Source organism: Aphelocoma coerulescens, chromosome 12 (genome assembly GCF_041296385.1).
Source record: "Aphelocoma coerulescens isolate FSJ_1873_10779 chromosome 12, UR_Acoe_1.0, whole genome shotgun sequence".
NCBI classification, from domain to species: domain Eukaryota; kingdom Metazoa; phylum Chordata; class Aves; order Passeriformes; family Corvidae; genus Aphelocoma; species Aphelocoma coerulescens.
In genome coordinates, this window is record NC_091026.1 from 2,102,967 (window position 1) to 2,124,795 (window position 21,829).

The 21,829-nt window shown below is 42.6% G+C and overlaps 1 protein-coding gene across 1 annotated transcript in view; it reads right to left on the reverse strand.

The window, feature by feature from the left end:
- Positions 1–749: 749 nt before the first annotated feature.
- Positions 750–21,829, reverse strand: part of SYN2 (synapsin II) — a 153,639-nt gene continuing 132,559 nt past the window's right edge. Inside the window, exons 11-13 of the mRNA XM_069027771.1 lie at positions 8,267–8,327; positions 4,272–4,533; positions 750–1,760 (exon numbers count right to left, since the gene is read on the reverse strand). Of these exons, the coding sequence (XP_068883872.1) occupies positions 1,625–1,760; positions 4,272–4,533; positions 8,267–8,327 (459 nt within the window). The 3' untranslated portion in view covers positions 750–1,624. The remainder of the gene's footprint in view (positions 1,761–4,271; positions 4,534–8,266; positions 8,328–21,829) is intronic.

Here is a 21,829-nt window from a genome sequence, read left to right on the forward strand (position 1 = left end):
TCTGGTCCCAGGCCAGTCCTTGTGGTCAGTCCCACAAGGGCCAGTTGTGCTTCCTGGGGGACCTGGAGCTGCCCCCTTTCCAACAAGAACGTGTGCTGAGGGCATTGGCTGAGGCTGCTGACAAGCAGAGCCATCAGGTGCTCCTGTGTGAGCTCAGCTCTGACACCTCTGCACATTAAAGTTTCCACACTTCACTGCCAACCTCCCGGGCTCTGCACCCAGAGGAACCCAAGACTGCTGAAAGGATTTGTGTCATCAAAAGGTGCTTGTGATTTACCCAGGCTCCATCAACTACCACATCTCCAAGAGCTAAATTTCTGAGGCAAATAGAGGTGTCTCTACAAAGCCACTACAAATCCCAGAGGGTTTTTAAGTGACCACGGTGTTGCTCTTTTTCTCCCTCAGCCATGTTAATATTGCAGGTATTTTTTCTTGTTTCCTCTGTTAGCACTGTTTCCTGGCAAGGATTGCATGTGATTCATGATAAGAGATTCAGAATGACATAAAAATCTTTTGGAAATGGATGGTCTAGAGATTAGTAACAAGCTTCAGTTTGATTCAGAAACTTCTGTTAAAAACTGCTGCTACTACCTCAAAGTCTGGGATGAATTCTGTTAGGACAAGTCAGAGAAATATTTTTAAAAGACATAACTCAGTAGAAAATGTAAATGTGATACCTACAATTTATAGGGTGTTTTTTTTTTACAATGCTGATTCAACAAAGGAATTCATTGTGATAGTTTATTTTCTTACAGCTGTAGTTTGTGTCCAAATATTTTATAATCATAAAGTTACCCTCTTGATATCAGTCAAAATAGACAATATATATTGATGTTGAAACAAGCTTTGTAGAGGACATTTTTTTAAATCAGGCATGGGACTTTACATTTATTAGAAGGTGTTCACAAAAATAAGGGTAACATCATGCATATTCTTTGCAACTAAACCCAGTTATGGTTACAGTTTGGAAATAAATTATTTAAATAGACATATGGAGATACAGTAGTACATATACACTCTATTTATGACATTTAGTGTACTGATAACTCCCAGCAATACATCAGAAGTCTACAACCAGCTGATGGAAGGGTTGGATAAGGAGGAAGAAACTGCTTCAATTTCTCACATTATTTATGTGGCTTGACAAGAATGTCAGTGTGAATTGCCTCCTGAATCTGGGAGGCAAGAACAAGTCAAGACTATACTTCTGCAGTACTAAACATTTACACACAAAATACACATGCATTGCAATGCATTGGAAATGGGCAAAGCGAGGAGAAACCCATTCCTCAATGCTTTATTAACACAATTCTACAAAGGAGTCTCAAATAGGATTATATACTTCAGTCACAGTAAGGCCACAATATTACAATGGATAAGGACCTTAGAATTGGACATTCTGTGGGAGCAATGGAACCCTTCCTTCTTTACAGATGTTTTTACACGTTCCTGGGTGGGACCTCACTCACCAAAGTCCTCCTGCTATTTATTTGTGTTTCTGTAGGTTTAACATATTGCTTGGTACAACAGTGAGCACAGTAGAGAAGGGTACTGGCACAGGGAGAACAAAACCTATGGGACATTCACGGCGGTGTGGGACTATCTCAGGTGTACATGAAGCTGGCTAATCAGAAAACAGACTAGCAAAGGATTTCCTCAAGTTCCGGATGGTCTCGGCTTTCGCCTCGTCTTCGTTCACAGACGACCGGAAGAAGGAGGACTCTGTGAAGCTGAAGGCGTTGGTCAAGGACTGCGACTTGCTGCAAGACACAAGCACAACAGGTTCTGCATGGTCACATCAGCCCCCAGCCTCCACCCCCCGAGCACTTGGATCAGTGGTGAGCAGAGGGGAAATTGTCCCTGAGACGTGGACAAGGATGGGCTTTCACCACCGGCAATAGGGTTATGGAACACTCAGTTTTGTACCCCACAGTTTTGTACCCCACAGTTTTGTACCCCACAGTTAGGTCCCACACAGCACTTCCCTCCTGCACCCTGACTTGAGAGTGAGACTTGAGGGTAATACTTATTTTAAGGAACACACCGGTGTTTTGTTTTCCTTCCACAGATCTGAATTGGATGATGTGAATTAGAGCTTGAGGAAAATGTGGAGCTGGCTATAAATTCAAATCACAACCCAACAGGGGTGATTAATAATTGTGTTTTGGTAAGGCTGCAAACAGTTATGCACAGAGAAAAATCAGGTATTTTACAAGAGTTTGAATCCTAAATTGTAGCGTGCTCTCCCTTTGTCTATATGTATTGAATATTAGATCCTTAACAGAGGCTTAAAGATGTTATATCTTTAAAAAAATACCTCAAATCAGACATATTTTTTTCTTGTCTATAGGCAGTGCCTGGCAATGCTACTCCATCCTCAGTGCTATCATGTAACTTCTGTGCAAGTTCCCATAAGCATAAAAAACATTACAAGGAAAACAAGAAGGAAAATAGCTAAAGTTTAAAACTTTAACTCATGACTTGTCAGATAAAATAACATCTAAAAATAGGCTTGAATTTAAATAGAACACATTAATGAGTTATCAACTTTTTACAAAGACATCCCTGCATTGGTAAAATGAGTTACCTGGTTTCATTTTGATCTCAGTATGACAGATTTCAGTTTTGGCTCTAGTAAAACTGAAGCACTTTCCTTATGCAGATTGTCTCAGACTCCTCATGGTTTGCAGCTTCTCTACTTCTAAACTAATAATGTACAGCAAACAGTGCTGCAGGCGTTTTAGGTTTTTCATAAATTATAGTTGTGCTAATGAGAATAGACTGATAAATGTTTGTTTGTACTCACTGAAAGAGGGAGGGTGGGAAGCAGCACTTGACTTGATTAGTAACACAATAAGTAGCCTAATTAAATATTTATTCACAGATTAATAACATGTACATACAGGTTAGGCAACAGCATGTGGGTGAATACAAAGCATACACATGCAAATAGAGTTAATCCTACAGGCAGGAGATCTGAGCTTTGGTGTGGACCTGAACTGCTTCTGAAAGTTAGAAAAGCTGCTCTTATTATGGCTTACACCTTAAAAACTTTCATTTCTCCTTTGTTATTGTGTTTTAAAGAGAGGCTCTTCCATTTGAAGAAGAGAAAAATGAATCTAGATGTGAAGAAAAAGCTTCAAGGAGAAAGCTGGGAACCAGCATGTGGCAGAGTCCTTCTGTAACTGTTCTTAGCTGCTTTTCTTCAACACCACAAGTTGTCAAGTTAAGTTTCAAACTATAAACTAGTTTCCATCTTGCTTAAAAAACCCCACCTCTCTATTCTCTATGTGTATTTAAAGGATGGATGAATCAATTTGAGACTTATGATTATAAAACAGAATAAAGAAATACATTGTCCCAGGGAGGCAAGGGAAATATTGTCCTCTTTGCACATTGTCCTCCAGCATATCTTCAGCACTGAATTGGGCTCAGGGGAGGACCCAGGGGTGTTTCCCACTGGTGTTAGCACAGGAGTGGGTAGAACAAGGGGATCTGTGTTCCCTGGAGGAAACAAAGACTCCATGCAGGCCTTTGTACATACCAGACTAAGGAGATGTGTCTGAGAATCTCCTGGCTGTAGTTGTGCCAGGGCGGCTGTGCTGGAAAACTGCAAACCTCTGCTGATGCCTTCCCTGAGGTTTCTGCTGGCTGGGTTTGAGCTCTGAGGGGGGACCCTTTCCACATTTCTTACTGGATGCAGGTAAATGAGTAAGGAATCTTCCAGAAGTGGGACAACCACTTTTGTTTGAGTTTTGTGCAGCCTTCTCTGGGCAGGGCTTGAGCACATCCCCTGCACAACCAAGGGCAGCATAAAGAACCAATTTGGCAGCCACTGTCCAACATTATCCAGCCTGGATTGTGCCTGAGACAGGCCTTTGGAAACGAAATCTGTTGTCTCAGTGACTGCAAGGTTAAAAGTTGAACTAGATAAGACTTCCTCTTGGAGTGCAGGCTGACAGCACACCCAGTCCGTGAGTCAGTGGCACCAAAAGGAGGAAACAAAGACAAGAAAGATGATGCTTTTTCAGACCTGGCTGAAATTGCACAACTGGCAGATGAAATTTTGTGCAGCGCTTAGGATAGGACTAATGACAGTGGCTTACTTTACTCCATTAGCAGAGATTAAGCTTTTTGAACTATTTAACCTCATTTTAAACTAGGGAACAACATGTACACTCTCCCCCTGACTATTAGACCAACCCCCAAATCCCAGTTACACAAAATCTGTGCCACGAGGAGAAAAAAGGAATGGATAAAGCGACTCTTACTTAAGCTGCGGATGAGACTGAGGCTTCTGTTGTGGCGCAGGCTGTGGCTCTGGCTGGGGCTGTGGCTGTGGCTCTGCTTCCTTTGATAACCTGGAGCTGGGAGGACCTTGGGCCTGGGGCCGTGGCTGCTGGGTGGTGGGTCCGGGCGGCCGCTGGGGCTGCGAGGCTGCGGGCTTTGCTGCCTGCCCCGCGGGGAACACGCGCTGGGGCTGCAATGGCTCCTGGCTTTGGGATTGCATTCCTTGGGGTTGCACTGGGCCCCCTAGGTTCAGTACAAGAAAAACTTCATAATGTTATAGTTGCAAAGAGGCCTTATTTAGACTTCATATCCAACACTTTAAAATCATCCTCCAACGTGATTAACGCTACTTTCGAGGCAAAAGTCTATTCACAAGGACTGCGCTTGCATGGAGGCAATAGCACTATTCACACCTGGTACATTAGGAACTTGCTTGGAGCCCCTATGAATCAGCCTTAGAATTGCTAAATAGCACCCAATCTATCCCAGGTACTGACTTCAAACCAAATCAATGGAGTTACCCCCAGAATAGCTTTGGCCCAAGGCAAGGAGAGGCTGTGAGATAACTGAACACAGCAGTAATACCTATTTCAGCAAGACATTCACTATTTTCTGTGGAGTTATTGCAGTTTTCTTCCTCCAAAGTCTTAAAATAATTTCTGTAATATTCCTCTAAGATTCACTCTTATAGCAGTATAACAACTTCATGCTGAAATTTTCTGGCTGGTTGAAAGTATTTTCATAACTTACTTAACCCCTTAGTGAGATATGTCAAGAACATTACAAGAAACACAAGAAAGTCATTACTAATTCTTTACCAGGAAGGCACTTTACTGGCAAACTACTGCGTGAAGCGTGAAACTACAACGTGCAGGAGAGACTCAGGCTGTGAAATCCATGGCTGAAAGATGCTACAGCATCATCCAGTGGGGTTTTTTCTGCTTTCTGACTGAAACAGTGCTGTGTCAGACATCAGGGCTTGCTGCTTTTATCTCAGTTCCCAGGTCTGACTGGGGTTTTCTTGACTGATGGTTGTTATAACTGAATTTGAACACTTGCACATGAAAATGCACTCAGGACACCTGACTTTAGGGGAGAAAGGATGGGAAATTCTGAGTATTTGTTTGTATAATGCTTCACTCAGGATCAGAGCTGTTGTAAATATCACAGAACACAACTGAGCAAGACCTTCTGGATATCTGGGAGTTTTTTAGTCTTGCATAGATATTTAGTGCAAGTAAAACACTTAATCTGCTCAGGTCTCTAAAAGAAACCCTTCGTATCTGGATGTACTGCTGCAATACATGATTTCTGTTGGGTTTTAAATTGCCTTTATAGTTAACTTTCCCCTTAGTACATGAGGTTCCAGTGTGTGTGTGTGAGGACAGCATGTGCCAATGCCTCAGTAAGTTTTAACACAGTTGTAGCAGTGTGTTGTGGTGTAGAAAGATAAATAGCACGTACTGAATGTTAAGGAATGTGCCTTCATTGTTTATTAATTTGAACCACTTTTGTAGGAAATATTTGAAGGTGATAACATGGTCTTGCAACATCTTAATAAGGAGGATTTTCTTATTAGTCTCCTTTCACTCAGTATTGAAAACCAGAAAGGTTTCTTTCCCCCACTTGTACGTACAGGCTTGAATGCCAGAAACTTTACACTGAAGACAGATATAACTTTCTTTTATTGCACATTAAGCTGTACAAGAGATTTCACATAAAAGATATACTGCTGTCACATTTCCAGCGTTTGCTCACTTTCTTGCAGCTGGGTTGTACAAAAGGCAACAATCATGAAAGAAACTTTTACCAAAAATAACTCAACAGAACTGAACATTAAGCCTACACTGTAAAACATCTGTTCCCTGTTACCCACAATATTGCACCTAAGCATGCTGACATGCAGAGAGACATCGTGGCTTGTTTCTTGGCTGTGGGATGTAGGAATTGTGTGTGCCCCTGCGAATCCTTCCCAGGGAACAGGCTGGAATCCTGTCTGAGACACCCAGGTCTTCCGCACACACACAACGCACAAATGTCGTGTGAAAAGCACTTGTGAATACTGGCACTACTCCATGCAAAAAATACCAACTGCTTGAAAGGAAAATCAGTCATCAGATTCAGTTCTCCACCCCAGGGCAGTATGGTTTGTTCACTTTTAGGGTGTCTGGAGGTAAGGATTTGTGAACCTGATTTCTAGGTGGAATTTCCTTAATAGAGAACAAAATAGCCAATGCCATCGTTGGAACGATCACTGACCCAGACAAATGCTGATCACTAAAGCAAAATATTCATGTAATTTACTGATAGGTAGTAAACAGTAGCACTTACCACAAACATTTAAATAGCTAATAATGCATACCTTAATTCTCATCTTACCAGCCAGCTCGTACGAATAAAAGAAACACTAAGAATGATGAGACTCACTGATAACTTTTTCCAGTGTTTGTAGGGAAAACAGACGTAGAACATCAGGCTGTTTTCCCTTTAAACATAATTGTTTGCACTAAACTAATGGCCACTACTCATCTTTGTACATATTCAAGATGAAAATTATAGTTTTGTGGCTCGCTTGCAACTAAGCTTTCTGGTATGCCAGCAGTGTGCAGCTTGTGATTCTAGGCTAGATTTCTCACAGCAGATTAACTGCCTGCCTGTGGAGCTCTCACAACATCACATTAGAAATCACTTAAGTAAAAATCACAAAGAATTTACCTACAGAAAATCTAGCAGTTGTCAGGCATCTCAAGTCCTTTTGCATGTTTGATGTCAAAGCAGTTCTTACAAACCCTATTTATGTGGATAACGTCGGGACTGGATTTTCTTTACAGCTCTCGGGATACTTGTAGGTGTAAAATAGGAGACCTGAGTTGGTAAAGAAAACCGCTGACATTTTTGTCTTGCATTTTCTAACCCAGGAGCCTCAGCTGGTTAAAGGTACCTTGGTCTGCCATCCCCTCACTTCTCAGTGTTTAAATGAAATGAGCTCTTACAGGAAGTTTAACAGTCCTTGAGGTACTTCTCCCCAAATACCCTGGGATTTAAATCTTAGGTAAGTATAAGATTTTTTTGGAAGTATTTGCATTAGTTTTCATTAAAAATCTCCATAGATTACTAATTCAGAATGACAACAAAAGGTACTACTTAATTGAAATAGGATACATTAAATACTCACACTTTCACTGAGATATTGCACATAGGTGGCCCATTTACATAGCTTTGTAGCTAATAATTTAATGCAGAATTACTAAAAATATGAATACCAGTATGTAAAATAGAAGATATTTTAAATATTCCTTGGGAAGAACCGTATTTTATGGAGTCACTGAAAATAGCAGACTTCCACTCGCGTATAAGTAAAACTCAAAGGTTAATAAACTTTATAAAATTATAAATAAAAAGCCTCACTAGCAAATCCTAATATAGACTTTTAAAAATATATCTGGATCACCTACCTATTGGTCATGCACACGCACAGAAAAATAAAGGCTATGAGTACAGTGTGCACACACTCACAGAGTAAGCAAAGGGACGGGGGTTTGCACCTCGGGGGAATTTTACTGAACGATATAGAATACTCCAAAAATACTGTCTAACCATCCATGATGTACAGTGGCACTGGGCTCTAGAGAGGCACATTCTTTGTACACTGTTGACAGCAGCCCTGCAATCACAAGTTTTACAGAGGAAGGTTGGAAAGCATTACACGCACAGACAGGAACAAGGAAACAACCAGACGGGAGAGTTGACACTGCATAGAAAAAACACAGTCCAGGTCAGCACTGAAACAATGGCAAATTGAACAAAACTGGGATGGTTGCATTAAGATTGTTTGTTTCTTTTCTTTCAATTTTTTTTTTCCCCTCTTTTCATTTTTTGCTTTAACCCTTGCTTTTGGTCTCAATTATCTAAGTAGCCTGGACTTGTTTTGGTCCTACTGCAACGCCATTACAGTCGAGAATGTACTGTAAACAACCTTGAGGTGGTGGTCGCTGAGGTGGGATTTTGTTTGGCTCTGGCTCCTTTAGTGATCCACTCTGGAAAATACATTTGAAAACAGAAAAGAAAAAAAAAATAAAATTAGAGTAGCTCGGTTCCAATTTTCCACTAATTTGTCTTTATTTTCATTAGAAAACTCTTTATTGGTGGGGCTGAACATACACTTTAAATTTATTCCCAATACCATTTTTTAATTTAGTTGCTGCCTGACATGATATATGAATCCTGGGCTAGTCCAAAGCTGAGCTCTTATAAGAACTGTTTTCCCTTTGCAGCATGTGATCGGGATGCAGGGAGTGCCTTCCCAAACCTCACCTCCATTTGGGGAAGGACTTTATCCTCAGTTCCCAGCACCAGGAACCAGGTTTTTTTTGTATCTCAATGCTTCTGGTCTCTCTCTCTTTTTTTTTTTTTTTTTTTAGGACAGACTGAATAGGAAATGGATTTCAACAGATACCTTTGTGTAATTTAAAGAATAATTTATTTTTAACTATGTTCACTTGTATCCAGAAGCGTTTGCACAGCAGGAGTTTTGCCAGTGACAGTTTCACTTTGATTTGCTGGCTGTAAGTGGGGAGGGAGATGGGCTGCTCCAGCTTCACTGTTTTGCTAAGCAAAATGAAAGAAGAAAGCAAAAACCACAGACAAATAATAAAAATAACTGAAATTATTTCATGCTTCTCCATCTGACATGTTATTAGAAACACATGTAATACTTCACTTTTCAAAACAGGAGGTTTATTTGGCAGCATCCTTTTCACATGGATACTTGTGAAAGGAAAAGATGGGCCTGAACCAAAACCTTGGAGCAGAACACCCTCTGGGAACATGACTTTTTGAGTCCAAACCTTGTCTTAGGCCCATCTCTAATATTTTGAGACGTGAAAGACATTAAATCATTGGACACAATAGCTTAGGATTTTTTTTAAGGATCCAGAAATCAAATTGCCATCTGTCAAGAGGAAAAAAATGCAGAATTTATTAAAGAGCAAATGCAAAAGCAATTAAACATGTTTCTTGCGGAGCTTACTGCGGGTTTTTTTTCCGATAGATTTGTATTTGATCTCGCTCCTAGTGCTTTATTTACAGAATAAATCTTGCTCCTAGTGCTGTGAATTCCTGCTCAGCAGTGCAGCTGTCAGAGCTCTCAATGGCACAACAACTCTCCAGTGCATGCAGCTGCTGCAAGTTGCTCTGTCTGCTTTAGCTACATAAATAAAAGGGCACAGGGCAGGTCTAAAACTCTCATTATTCAGTGTTACCAACCTGCAGAAGACCAAATGAGGAGTAAAAATGATCCACACAAACTCTGATCCTTGATTTACCTGCCCCAGTTACACAGCTCCTGGTGAGCACCGCTAAAGGGATGAAGATATGTAGAAAATAAGAAACTTTTGTAAGGAAAGACAAAGCCACCAGAAAATGTCACAGCACTTTAGTGTGGGTAAGAGGCCTCTCTTTTGGTTTCCCTCCTTGCTCTGATTTTGAGAGCCACATGCAGGAGCTGCTGGGCTCCCCTGGGCACGTTCAGCACCCAGAGTGTTTGTGGTATCCACTCTGGACAATGTGCTCCCTGCAAAATCTGCATTTGCATCAGGAGCTCCTGGGAGACCAAGGCAATTAGCCCAGAGTGGAAACTTGAAAAGCTGCCCTGGAGGAGGCAGCTCCTGCCCTGTCGCAGAGCTGGGATGCTCCTGGCAGCCTCTGCTCCACTCCTGGGGCTGTGGGACATGCAGAGTGCTCTGGGAGGGGAAACCACCAAGATTGGGGCTTCAAGAACTCCAAGAGTTTCTTTCTGGAGGCCCAAAGAGACCACGTGACTTTGTTAGAAAGCACACACAAGATTTTATAACTATAATTACCATGATTAGCACATGATAGGCTCCCTACCCTTACCAAGGGCCACAGCCCAAGCTGGGGCTCTCTACAGTGGCACAGGGTGGCCAGGGAGGATATGAGGATATTCTCATTTTTCCACTAAAACAAAAGACTACGCAGGTAAAACTCATGTTTTATTTAGAAACACAGGCTGGCAGTTTGAATTCTCATCTCCTTTAATGTTAGAACAACACCTATAGGCAGGGCCTGTGTCTGCCCCGGGCCCCGAGGCTGGAGCAAATCTGCCATTTGTTCTTGCACCGAGATGTCTCCGGTTTTATCACACAACTGCACTGATCTGACATGACAACACCGGCCCTTGCGCAATCTGCATATCTCTCATCTCCCAAAGAAATGATTTTATCCGAAATGAAGCTTTCAATAAACATTATAGGAGCTCGCTAATCCTTCCCTAACTCTGCTGGGAGTTTGGAGCCTTTGTGCATTTTCTGTGGAAGGCACATTTCCCCCTCTCCAGTCACTGACTGCAGCTGTCCTGATTTTGCCACCCACACATCCTTGGTTTTTTTTCCTTTTCTTTTTCAGCAGATATCACCTGGTGCTTCCAGGAACCTCACCCACACTCCAGGCCAATCACATGGGTATATTACTTTGGCTAATTAGCCAACCCACCCAGGCTGACCCAAAATGTCTAATTAGCATTACATTCCTAACTGAGAAATCTTACTCATGGTTTTTCAATGGTCTGTAGTAATCCAGCCCTTTTTGAGAGTCTTTCTTTTAGACAGTCAGTCCTTGATACTTGATATTAAAGACAGGCTTTGAACCAGCCTTGTTTGCTGCCCTGAGCCAAGACCTTTAATAAAATCCAGGCTCCTTCTAAAACACCAGTTGTTGGCAAATTAACTGCAGGCTGTTCTTCTCACCTCTGCAAGGTGGTGCCAATGCAGTTGTGGGAGCTGCTCACTCCTCTCCGAGCAGAGGTGCTGGACCAGACCTGTCCTGCAGATGTATTCACCCCTCTTGCTGATTTTCTGTTTTCCTTTGTTGCCTGGCCTAGAAATTCACCCTCCTGACACCTTCTTTCAGCACAGACATGTTTTCCTGTGCTGCAGCTCTGATCTGCAAACGTGCTTGGTTCAGACACTGCAGGGATCAAGGGTTAAATGCAGGATTTTATCATGGAAAGTGGCCCTGCACAGCTCCTCATGCGGATGCTCAGGGTTAAAGAGCAGAATCAGTAGGACAGGAGTGTGTTTGGGATGGTTTAGGATTACCTGAGTGAGGTGTGGTGACTGATGGCAGAAGGAGCCCCTCTGGTTTTCATTTTGTGGAGCACAACTTTCATACCCCGCCCGAATTCCGAAGGAGAAGGGGGTGCTGATGCTGACAGGAACATTCTGTAGGGCTGCCTAAAGGGGCTCTCCTGTTCAGAGGGGTTTGCTGTTTATATAACTGCCCCAAAAAACACAGCTTCACTTGGGGAAGCCTCCAAGCCACATGAATGCTGCAAATACACTCCAGTGAGGTCTCAGCTCTGGGCAGAACAAGTGAGGATTTGGCTGCATGATGACCTTTAGGAATATTGGCTAATTACAGCCAGAGCACAACCCCCACTACTTATCTAGAATATAAATGTCTCTAGATGTCCATGTAGCACTTCCTTCCTTTCCACTCTTACCTGAAACAGTCTCCTTAGAATTTTAGGGGTGGAACTGGCAGAAAAAGCTGTTTATTCTTCAAAGCAAGTTGTGTTAGAATTTGATCAGGGCATTGCTTCTTTTTCTACCTTTCTATAAATGCAGATTGGATTCATATACACTTGAATTTTGAACAGTCTGAAGAATGTTGAAATGGGTGGGAGCAAAAGCAGCAACTTGGCAGGGAAATAGCCCTTGGGCAAAAGAGATGCTAAACAGAGTCCCAGCAAAAATTGATTTTGATTTGGCTGAGGTTGAAGACTTTGTGAACTGTAGTTGGAGCACGTAGAGTTGTTTTTGGGTCTCATTTGGTTTTCTTTGTAATGTAAGGACAGGAGCTTTTCATAGGTATTTCAATATTTGAGGGGTAAGCCACGTTTTTCAGGTCAAGAAGGACAGGGATCAATTGAGAGTTGCCAAAATATGAGCTGAGTTAGAGCTCATAAAGGAACAGGAATAAATAGTAAAACACTTAAGTAACAGCAGAACTAAGAAAAAATGTGATTGCTAAGGAGAGAGGTCACTGAGATGGTTTAAGTAGAGGGTAAATAGCAAATGAATGTTTGAAGTGTCATAGATGGTGATAACAAGGAGCAAGGGCAGGATGGCAGGTGGGATAAAAGCTAAAAATGAGATGCAGGTAAAAAGAGAACATTCTTCATCTCAGAAATGAAAACCAGCTGACTCATGAAATGCAGAATTCCATACCAGGTCTCTCTAAAAACTGGGATTGGCCAAGGTACAGTGAAGAAGGTTAAGCACGAATAGGACAGGGATTACATTGAGGGTAAGGAAGTGATTGGTGAGGAAAAAAGCAGTTATGGAAGAAAAACTGCTGGGAAGGACATCAGTGAGATGCAGATCTCAAGTAGATTATTAATTAATTAAGCTGGCACAAAAAAAGTAGGTGTGTGCTACTAAAACCTGTAGATGATACAGAGCTGGAAGACTGTAGGGCCAAAATATCCTATTTATGGACTAATGACAGGCATCTGTCGCAAAGGCAGAGCTCACTCACTCACTCACTCACTCACTGAAATTGAATGGGAAAGATTTGTGAGGAGAAAACCCCAGAATGTCATCACAACTCAGGGCAATGTTTGCACGAGGTGCTGGCCTTGCTGCTGGGTCTCAGTGCCACCAGCCCTGCTCAGGAAACCTGAGCTGCCTCACAAAAGTGCTGTCAAACTGACCAGGCTGTGCCTGCAGCCTTTGGAAGAACCTATCTGCTTAGTTTAGTAAAACGAAGAGGTTTTATAAACAGAAACTGGGGGCAAAAAGCAAGCCAAAGGACAATGGAAACCAAGAAGAAATGTGTATAAACTGAATAAAACTGGGCTGCAAATAAGCACGTGCTGTACAATTCAGCAAAGCAGTGAAATCCTGAAGTGGAGCATCCAAAAATACAAAACCTCTTAGTAACTGGTGCTTCCTGCTTCATCCATTCTGTGTGCAGTGAGTGTGGCTGGGGTTTTTCCTGGGTGCTGGTTCAGACCTTCCCCTATTCCAGGTGACTCTGGCTCAGGTGATTTATCTCCCCACTGCGTGCCACTGAACAGGACTACAAGGATTTTGCTATTTGCTGTTTTTTATATTCCCTGTGGACTGAGAGAAACAGTGACAGCTACAATGGAGAGATGAGTTTAAAAAAATCCACCTTCCTGTTGTCTGTGCAAAGGGGGCAGCAAGAGGACAGGTCTCTCCTGCTTTTCAGAGGTTTTTGGGGTTCCACTGCCCAGCCTTGCCCTTCTGCACTGAGGGAATCTGTGTGGAAAACACACTCGGCAAAAATGGGGCCAGCCTGGGGTTTTTTCAAGCTGAAGTTTTGATAAAGAATTCAAAAACTTAGAGCAGCTTTTGTTGTTGCTCAACCAACTTCCCAAAGAACCTCTGCAAAACCTGTTAGAGTTTTCCCCATAATGGGTAGGAAATGACTGCTCAGAGCAGAAAACAAGCAAAACAGTGAGATTTTTACTTGGAATAGTATTTTAAAAAATGCACTGAAAAGGGCTTTCTTTTTAAACATTAAAAAGTATTCTAACTTAGATTTTATAGACTGTTTTCCATTGCTAGATAACTAATTACTCCCTAGACAATAGTTTCCTGCTTGAGTATTTTTACACAAGATCTTAAAAATCAGACTCACAGAATGGCTTGGGTTGGAAGGGACCTTTAAGATCTTTTTTCTTCCAACTCGCCCTGGGGCAGGGATGCTCCCAGCAGAGCAGGTGGCTCAGGGAAGGTGAGCATCCAGCAGGGACTCGGTGCTGTTCCCATGGACACTCCAGAGGTTTCCCTGAGATACTGGAACAGCTGAAGTCCCACTGTCCATTCCAGCCCTATTTTCTGTTATTCTGCTGAACAAAAAAAAAAACCACCCCACCTCTCAGTTTGATGAGGTTTCTAGAGAAGAAGGAGGATGTTGATTTATTAGGGAAAATGAATTTCTGAAGTAGCATCAGTTATTGAAGCTTTCTGCTCCCTTCCACGGCCAGGCAATAATTCCACTGGACACGGATGCAGCTCTTTTATTGCTTGAAGAAGTCAGATTTCCACTTCTGCTTTTGGAGCAGGGAACATTAAAACCACGCAGCGGCACAGCAGCTTCCAGGCAGCTCTTCCCAGGGAAAAGGTTGTTCCCCACAGACAGGGAGGGATGTGGAGTCTGGGATAGCAGCGAGCTCCCCCATGTGCTGACACTGCGTGTGATGGGAGTTTGGAGCAGGGGAAGAGCTCAAAGGCAGATGGAAAAGCAGGGAGGAAGGGTACAGCACATCCAGGGGAACATCCTGTGACTGGCAAGGTAAATTTCCTCTCTCGTTCCCAGTGTACAGAGGAACCTCTGCATTCACACTGGATAAGGTGGGGCTGATAGTGCACAAATCCTGTGCTGAGGGTGGAAATTGTAGGGAAGGCTTTGACCCCTGAGCCCAGGGACTTTGGGTGATGCTGTGCTGTGTCTGCTCCTCCAGTCTTAACAAAAAGTAGGTTATTTTTATGACTATTCTGAAATATGGGATGACAAGTGATCCGTGCATGAACAGGAGGGGCTTCAGGTCTGCAGAACTTCACCTTGAGCCACAGAGATCCATCATTACTGGATCCACTCAGAGCTGAAGTTTATCCTTGGAAACAAGAGAGTCTGGAAAAAAAGATCATGTAGCAGCCTCAAGTCCAGTCTGAGAATCCACATTTTGTGTTTTTAGGGTCACAGAGCGGTGGAGTGGGAGGGGATGCGGAAAAGAGGCCCTGGGAGAGACCCCTGAGCCCTCCCCAAATTAAAGTGGAGTTCAGGGCTCTGGTAAGAGCCACACACAACAACCATTCATGGATTCTCTTCGTGCTCCTCGTGGTGCTGCTCCAGCCCACAGCCGCCCACAGGAGCTTTGGGGGCTGCTCTGAGCTCTGAAACCCCCCCTGAGTCTCTGTTAGAAGTTGAGAGACCCTGGAGGGGGATTTTGGAGCAGCTGAAGATGACTTTGCTCTGCTGGCAGCTCCAGAAGTCCATCACCACATTCCAGGATTGGAAGTGTGTCCGTGTGTGAGGGTTGCTTATTTTTTTTCTCTATGGACAAATCAAGAGTAGATGGAAATGAGCTGCTCTGGTTTGGATTCTTCCGTAATTTCTCTTGGTGCCTATCCTTGTTTAAAGGTTTTGACACACTTTTAGCACATGGTCCTTATTGAAAATAAACCGTGGCAGGGATGCCTGGGGAGAGGGGCAGAATTCCTGCAAGTTAAACATGGAGAAAAGCCAGCCAGCCCTGTTTAACAGGGTATGATTTAAAGGTCAGAGAAATCAAACAGAAAAGTCAAGTGGAGACAGGGAATAATAACAAAAAAAAGTAGAGAGGAAACACCCACCACGGGGTGGGGAAAGGAAGGGACACCAGGGAAAAGCCTCCAAAAAAAAGATATCTCTGTTAGGTTCAGCTTAAATAAACCAGATCAGAGAGTAAAAATAGATGAAAAATAAAATAAAAAATCAAAGGATGTTATATATGATGGTAATTACAGCACTAAGAAAAAACAGAGATCCAGCCTGGGCTTTCCTGTCCTGTTTGTGTCTGTGGCAGCTCTTCCCTGGTCTGTAACGATGGGATCACTGCTTCCCTTGCTCTGATTTGGAAAAGGATGGGGTTTGCTCTAGAATGGAATGAGGACAATTTTTGCAGTTTCCAAAAAAATGCCTGTGGGACCAAAAAGCTGCTTCTCACAGAAGAACAGACAGGCACCCCATCGTGGTGGGCTCAGGATTGCTTTAAACCCCAATTATTTTCTTTTTTCTTGAGGGAAGGGAGCATGGAGTGTCAGAATTCCCAACACCACTGGCAGACTGTGAGACGATCAGGAGGTCATGTGGCAGAAGGTAACAAAAAGTTAAGAAAAGCCTCATTTTGCTATGTGAATGAAGACAAAAGAGAATATTATTGTTATGATCTTTAAGATAAATGTGGAAAAGTATCTATTGAGTACTTAATACAAACAAAACTTAGAACAAAACCTGTTTTGTTCTGTTTTAGAACAAAACCTGTTTTTCAGTTTTACCAGCATTTTGTGGCCTTCTGATTTAAAAAATTAGCACTAAGGCTGAAGCACTGTATCCTACAGACAACTGAGGTCACCCAAATCCTCCTGGGCCTGAAGCCTGACCCTGTCAGGGGCTTTTTCCTTTGGGATTCTCTTCTAGTGGGTACTCTTGTGAGCAGCTCTTTCTCTTACCAAGTTTGCCTGGCCTGTCTGCAGAAATCAGTTATTTTTCCAGGTACACTGCTGGTGATATGCATTCCATGCAGAGCACTCAGAAATTTAAAAAAAAAAAAAAAACAAACCCAAAAAACAGGCTACACCCACAAAGCTTCATTTCATTTGGACAAATTTCTGTTGATGTCAGTAGAAACTTTGACCAAATAACCCTAAACCTTTAATATATTTAGTATATTCTTCTATATGTAAAGGCCATCGGATCCCTTCAGAAGGGCCCTGTGAAGGCACCCTTGGCTGGTTCTTGGCACATGGAACCAAGCTAAGCAGCATCACCATTATCTGTGTATTGATTTAATCACCCTCATTCGATGGACACATTCAGGGCTACAGCCCCAGAGCGTTTGTGCAGAGATTTATCCCCAGTTATTTACCTGGGACCTCTGTTCAGGGGGAGACTCAGACCCAGCTCTGAGCAGCTCCTCTGTGCCTCCCTTGGCTCTCACTCCATCTGCTGGTGCAGGAGCTCAGCAACGATTTAAAATCAGTTCTTTTCACTTTCACAGTCGCTTTGTTAGTCAAATTCCTGCTGAAATATTTATATGTTGTGTCCTTATTGATATTAAAGGTTTCAGGATTTATTTTCCTGCATGAACTTTGTCATTTTGATACCTTGCAATACCTGCATGTCGAGTTCAAATGTTTAAAATAAATCAAGCTTTGCTAATGAAATGGGGACTGTTTTAAATACGTGAACATCCCTCATCCAGCAGCTACAGCTGAGTCCTGCCTCCATTGTGGCCTCTGTGCCTCACATGCAGAACCTGCCCTGTTAAAGACAGACAAAACAACCTCAGTGTAGGGAAAAAAAACCCCCATCATTTTATACTTGTGATAAATAAATTTTACTGGCATGAACTGTGCCCCAAATGTAGCCTTTTACAAGGATGTGGTGGGCCCAGGCTCCTACTTGTTTATTTTCTGCTGCTTTTCTTAATTCCATATGTTTATATTGGGATCTGAAAGAGTAACAGCTGCTCTTATATTTTCACTACCATAAAATAGCTAAGAGTTTAAAAACCCCTTTTGATTAAAATAAGCAAACACAGATAAACATTGTGTGTGTGTGTATATATATACACATATATACATATATATATATATACATACTTACATATGTGCACATTAAGGTAGCCTATTAAAATATATTCCATATTAAAATAATGAAAAGAAGTTAAGAAAAACGCACTACAATAAAATGATAGAAAATTTTCGAGTAGGGAGAATTTGCTGATTTGTAAAATATACAGAAAGTACCTTTCTTAATGTGCTTGGGCTCGTGGAATATGATGTAAAACTTCGTAATAATAACAGAGAACTCCCCAGCCCATTGATTCCACAAGAAAATCCACAAGGTGTCGCTGGGATGCAAAAAACCAAAATACCGCTGTGAGGGGGGCACCACCTCCAGCAAAAATGACGCTTTTCAGAATGGCTTTTGACTTAAATGCCCTCTGGAAGGTTTTGCATTCCGTGTTGTGTGATTTATGTGCCCCAGCAATATTTTGCCTTGCTCTATGTGAGTTTTGATGCCAATGGTTTAGATTCTCTACCAGTGTATTTAGGAAGGCATCCACAAGCAGCCTGTAAGTATTTTGATTAAAAATTATTTAATTATATTAAATATTGTAATTTATCTTACCAAGGACTGCGATTTAAAAGGACTCTTATGGGCAGGGGAAGTGGTGGAGAAGAGCCAGGGAGGTGTTTGGAGGCACTGATGGCTCTCAGAGTGCCCCCAGACCTTGGGAGGTGCACAAGGAGCAGGGGAAACCTCGGGGGTTGCTCAAGCAAACTACAGAAAGTGCTCAGTTGGTCTCCACACAGACATTCTGTGTGCCCATGGCAGAGCTGGGGCACTCAGGGGAACCTCAGGGGAGAGCTTGGAACGAGAAACAATTGGAAAGAGAAACCACTGCAGAGGGATGCAGTAAAACCCTGTTTCTGCAGGGTCTCTGTGCTGCCCTCCTGGAGCAAAGAGAAGTCAGGCTGATCCCGAGCGTATTTGAGATGCTGTTCCACAGCAGCTTTGTGGCCAACTGATGGCCATTTATCCCCTGTTTCGATCTCTTCCTAAGAGAAGGAAATTCAGCATGAGTGGGTTTGGGGGTTGTTAGATCATTTAGCAACCTCCTGAAGGCAAGCTGGCCTTAAATCCCTCTGTTAGGACAGACCTAATTCCATGAGGGGTGCTCTGCTCTGCAGGACCCTCAGTGAGCCCCTCCATTCACCCTCTCTCACACAGGATAACTCAGTGTGGCCTTTTAATTGGTTTATTTTATCAGGCAGCTCCTATTCGGATCAAGGGGTCCTCTTCTAATCAAGGGTAGAAATTGGAGTGAACCTCTACGAGACTGTGAAAGAGAAAAATAACTTAGGGATAAGCCCACACCCCAAATTTCATGCAGAGAAGTTTACTCCTAGCAAGCAGACTAATGCTGAACTCTCCATTCCCATATACCTCCATGAGGGGATCCTTCCCAATTCAATGTGTTCCCTTCAGCTAAGGTCAAACCAAATGGCTGCATTTTCTGCTCATCATCAAAACTTCAGTGAGTTGAAGCAAATTGCTGCCCATCATAAGCAGTTTCCTTTAAGAAATCCCCAGTAAATCCCAGAGATGGAAGGTGACAGAACTGTAGCCAATCCTATGGAAACCCAGGAGCAGGGAGTTTGCTGGTGGATTGCTTTTCTCTCTAGAATTCACACTTTTTGTTATTTACACTACGCCCACACGTGGTTCAATTTTCTCTCTGGACATGGAACAATAAAACTGGATAAACAATATCATAGAAGGGGGCAGGGAATGGAGAATACATTCGGTCTGTAATTGGTTTATTAGCACTGTGCCACTCCTTTCTTTTACACCACACAGAACCAGGATGTGGCTGGGAATGCTCTGCTCTTTGTGATGTCATCATGTTATGGATGTTGGAGCACACACTTCCTCCTTCTTGCCTTCCATTAAGGATAAAAAATCCCTTATTCTTTCGTGGATAATGCAACAGGACTGAACGAACATTTTCCCAACAGGATTTCCCTCAGCTCCAGCTGCTCACACGCCCATAAACATTTGCATTTTATGGTGATTCTCATGGACAATGTCATTTTCTCTGAGGAATTTACTCCAGCACAATTCACCTCAGCACCTGATGGGCAGCTCTGAGTGGATGTTTGACCATTATTGTTTCAGTTGTTTGACATCATTGTTTTATGTTATTGTCCAGGAACGAGCCTGAGCCAGCCTGCACTGAGCCACCTCCTGCAGAGCTCTGCAAACCCAGAGCAGAACTTTGGCCAGTGGTGTTTCCTGGAGGCAGAGATAAGTGGTTCCACTGGCTGTTCACTGGGTGGTTGAACCCATTTGCTTGATTTTTAGGAAAAATTTGAAAAAGGCTTCTCTAGAGACCTGTCAAAAGTAGTCAAAGAGGTTAGAAAATATGTAAATTTAGATTTCCACAATTTTATTGCCTGCAAGTAGAGCAGGCAGAGTTTATGGAAAACTTTAAAAATCATATTCCTAGATCAAGTTCTCTTATGTGTTTTCAGCATGATTTGGGGTAAAACAAGCTATCACGTTTTTAAATAATAGAAGAAACTTCATTTTGTGGAGGATTTTTTTGACCATATGTAGTTTTAACAGAGAGAACTTCCCTGAGTCTCCTCCTGCCCAGCCCCTCTGCCCTCTGTGCACCAGCAGAACCTGCTGCAGAGTCTGGGCAAGTGTTTACAGGTAAATAAACAGGTAACGTACAAAACATGTATTTAAAAAATCTCCCCACTGAGATATCTCAGATTTAATGGGTTTAACAACCCCAGGCCCTGCCCCTCTGAGGTTTCCCTTTGGAATTTGCTCCCTCTGGCACTGTGACAGGGAGAGCCTTGCCAGCCTTCAAAGCACACTGCAGGGCCAACCATTCCCACCAAGACTTGGCTGCCCAGTGCTAAACAAAGGCTGATTTTCCCAATCATTGATTTGTTTTCTGATGGATGCTTAATTGGAGTGGGACTGACCACTGTGGGCATTTGTAAACTGAGGCAGGTTTGTATGCACAATCCACCCAGTGCTACAGTCTGGACTAGATGAGAAACACTTTTAAACCCCCCAGATAAGAAGGAAATTCCAGACGTGGCACATCTGGGGCTGTATGATTGACCATAGGCTGCTCATTTAAAAGCAGAAGCAGCAAAACACAGCAGTTACTCTTTGACACCTCCAGTACTTTGGTTTCCAAGGCCATGCCCACACACACACGGGGCTGATTTGGGATAAATCACTGGCTTTGCATTTTGTGTCACCTGTAGGAATGGGCAGTGTCCCCCTGCCCTGCAGATGAACAGGGGGTTTCTCAAGAATAGGAAATAATTTCTCACATTAGAAAAGGAGAAGACTGTTCAAAACCGAAAGGGACAGCCTTGTTTTAACAGATTGATTTTACTTTTAGCAAAACCCAGCTAAAAATGAACTACACACGAGGAGTTGTCTGCTTTAAATTCTAAAAATGTGTTTCATGATTTTCCCCTAAAGCTGGGAAGATCAATGGGTATTTGCAAACACGATCTTCAGCAGAAAATCAGGTCCCCTTTACCTGCCCTAAACTGGTATAACGAGGCCAATTTTAAGAGTCTGACTAACTGAGAGGAAAACTAACAGATATTGCAAATATTCTGAAGGTTCTGTGGTTTTCACAGCTTTTTTTTTTTGCTCAGGTGCAATCCATAATGTAAGGATAGGCTAAGGAAAAGAAGGTTAATGTGGAATAACATCCTGCTGCCATCAGTAAAGGCTGAATCCTTCAGGAATAATCTAAACCAAACAGGAATCTACCAGAAGTCCATCATCCCAGAATATTATCTCTACATTCATCCAATAACTCTGGTTTAAGAGCAAAAATCCCTTTCCATGGACATGCTGAGTGACAGCAATGACTGAGGAATTTAGGAACCTTCTAAAAATGCCCCTTGGATCCTATTTTTATTCTGGGCTCAGGTAGGCAGTTTTCCTTTGGGAATGCTTGGAAACTTTATTTACATACAACAAAGAGCCAGTTCCTTTGGATGACAGCAGTAACAGTAAACCCTCCTCCTCCCTTGGCTGCTCGGAAATCCAGGAAAGCCTCCCCAAGACCTTACCTTTTTTCCATCAAAATGTGAAATATCAAATGTGAATCTCTTAATGTGACAGTGATGTCTGTTACTGCTTTAAATTTTGATTTATGTCGACTTGTATTGACTGG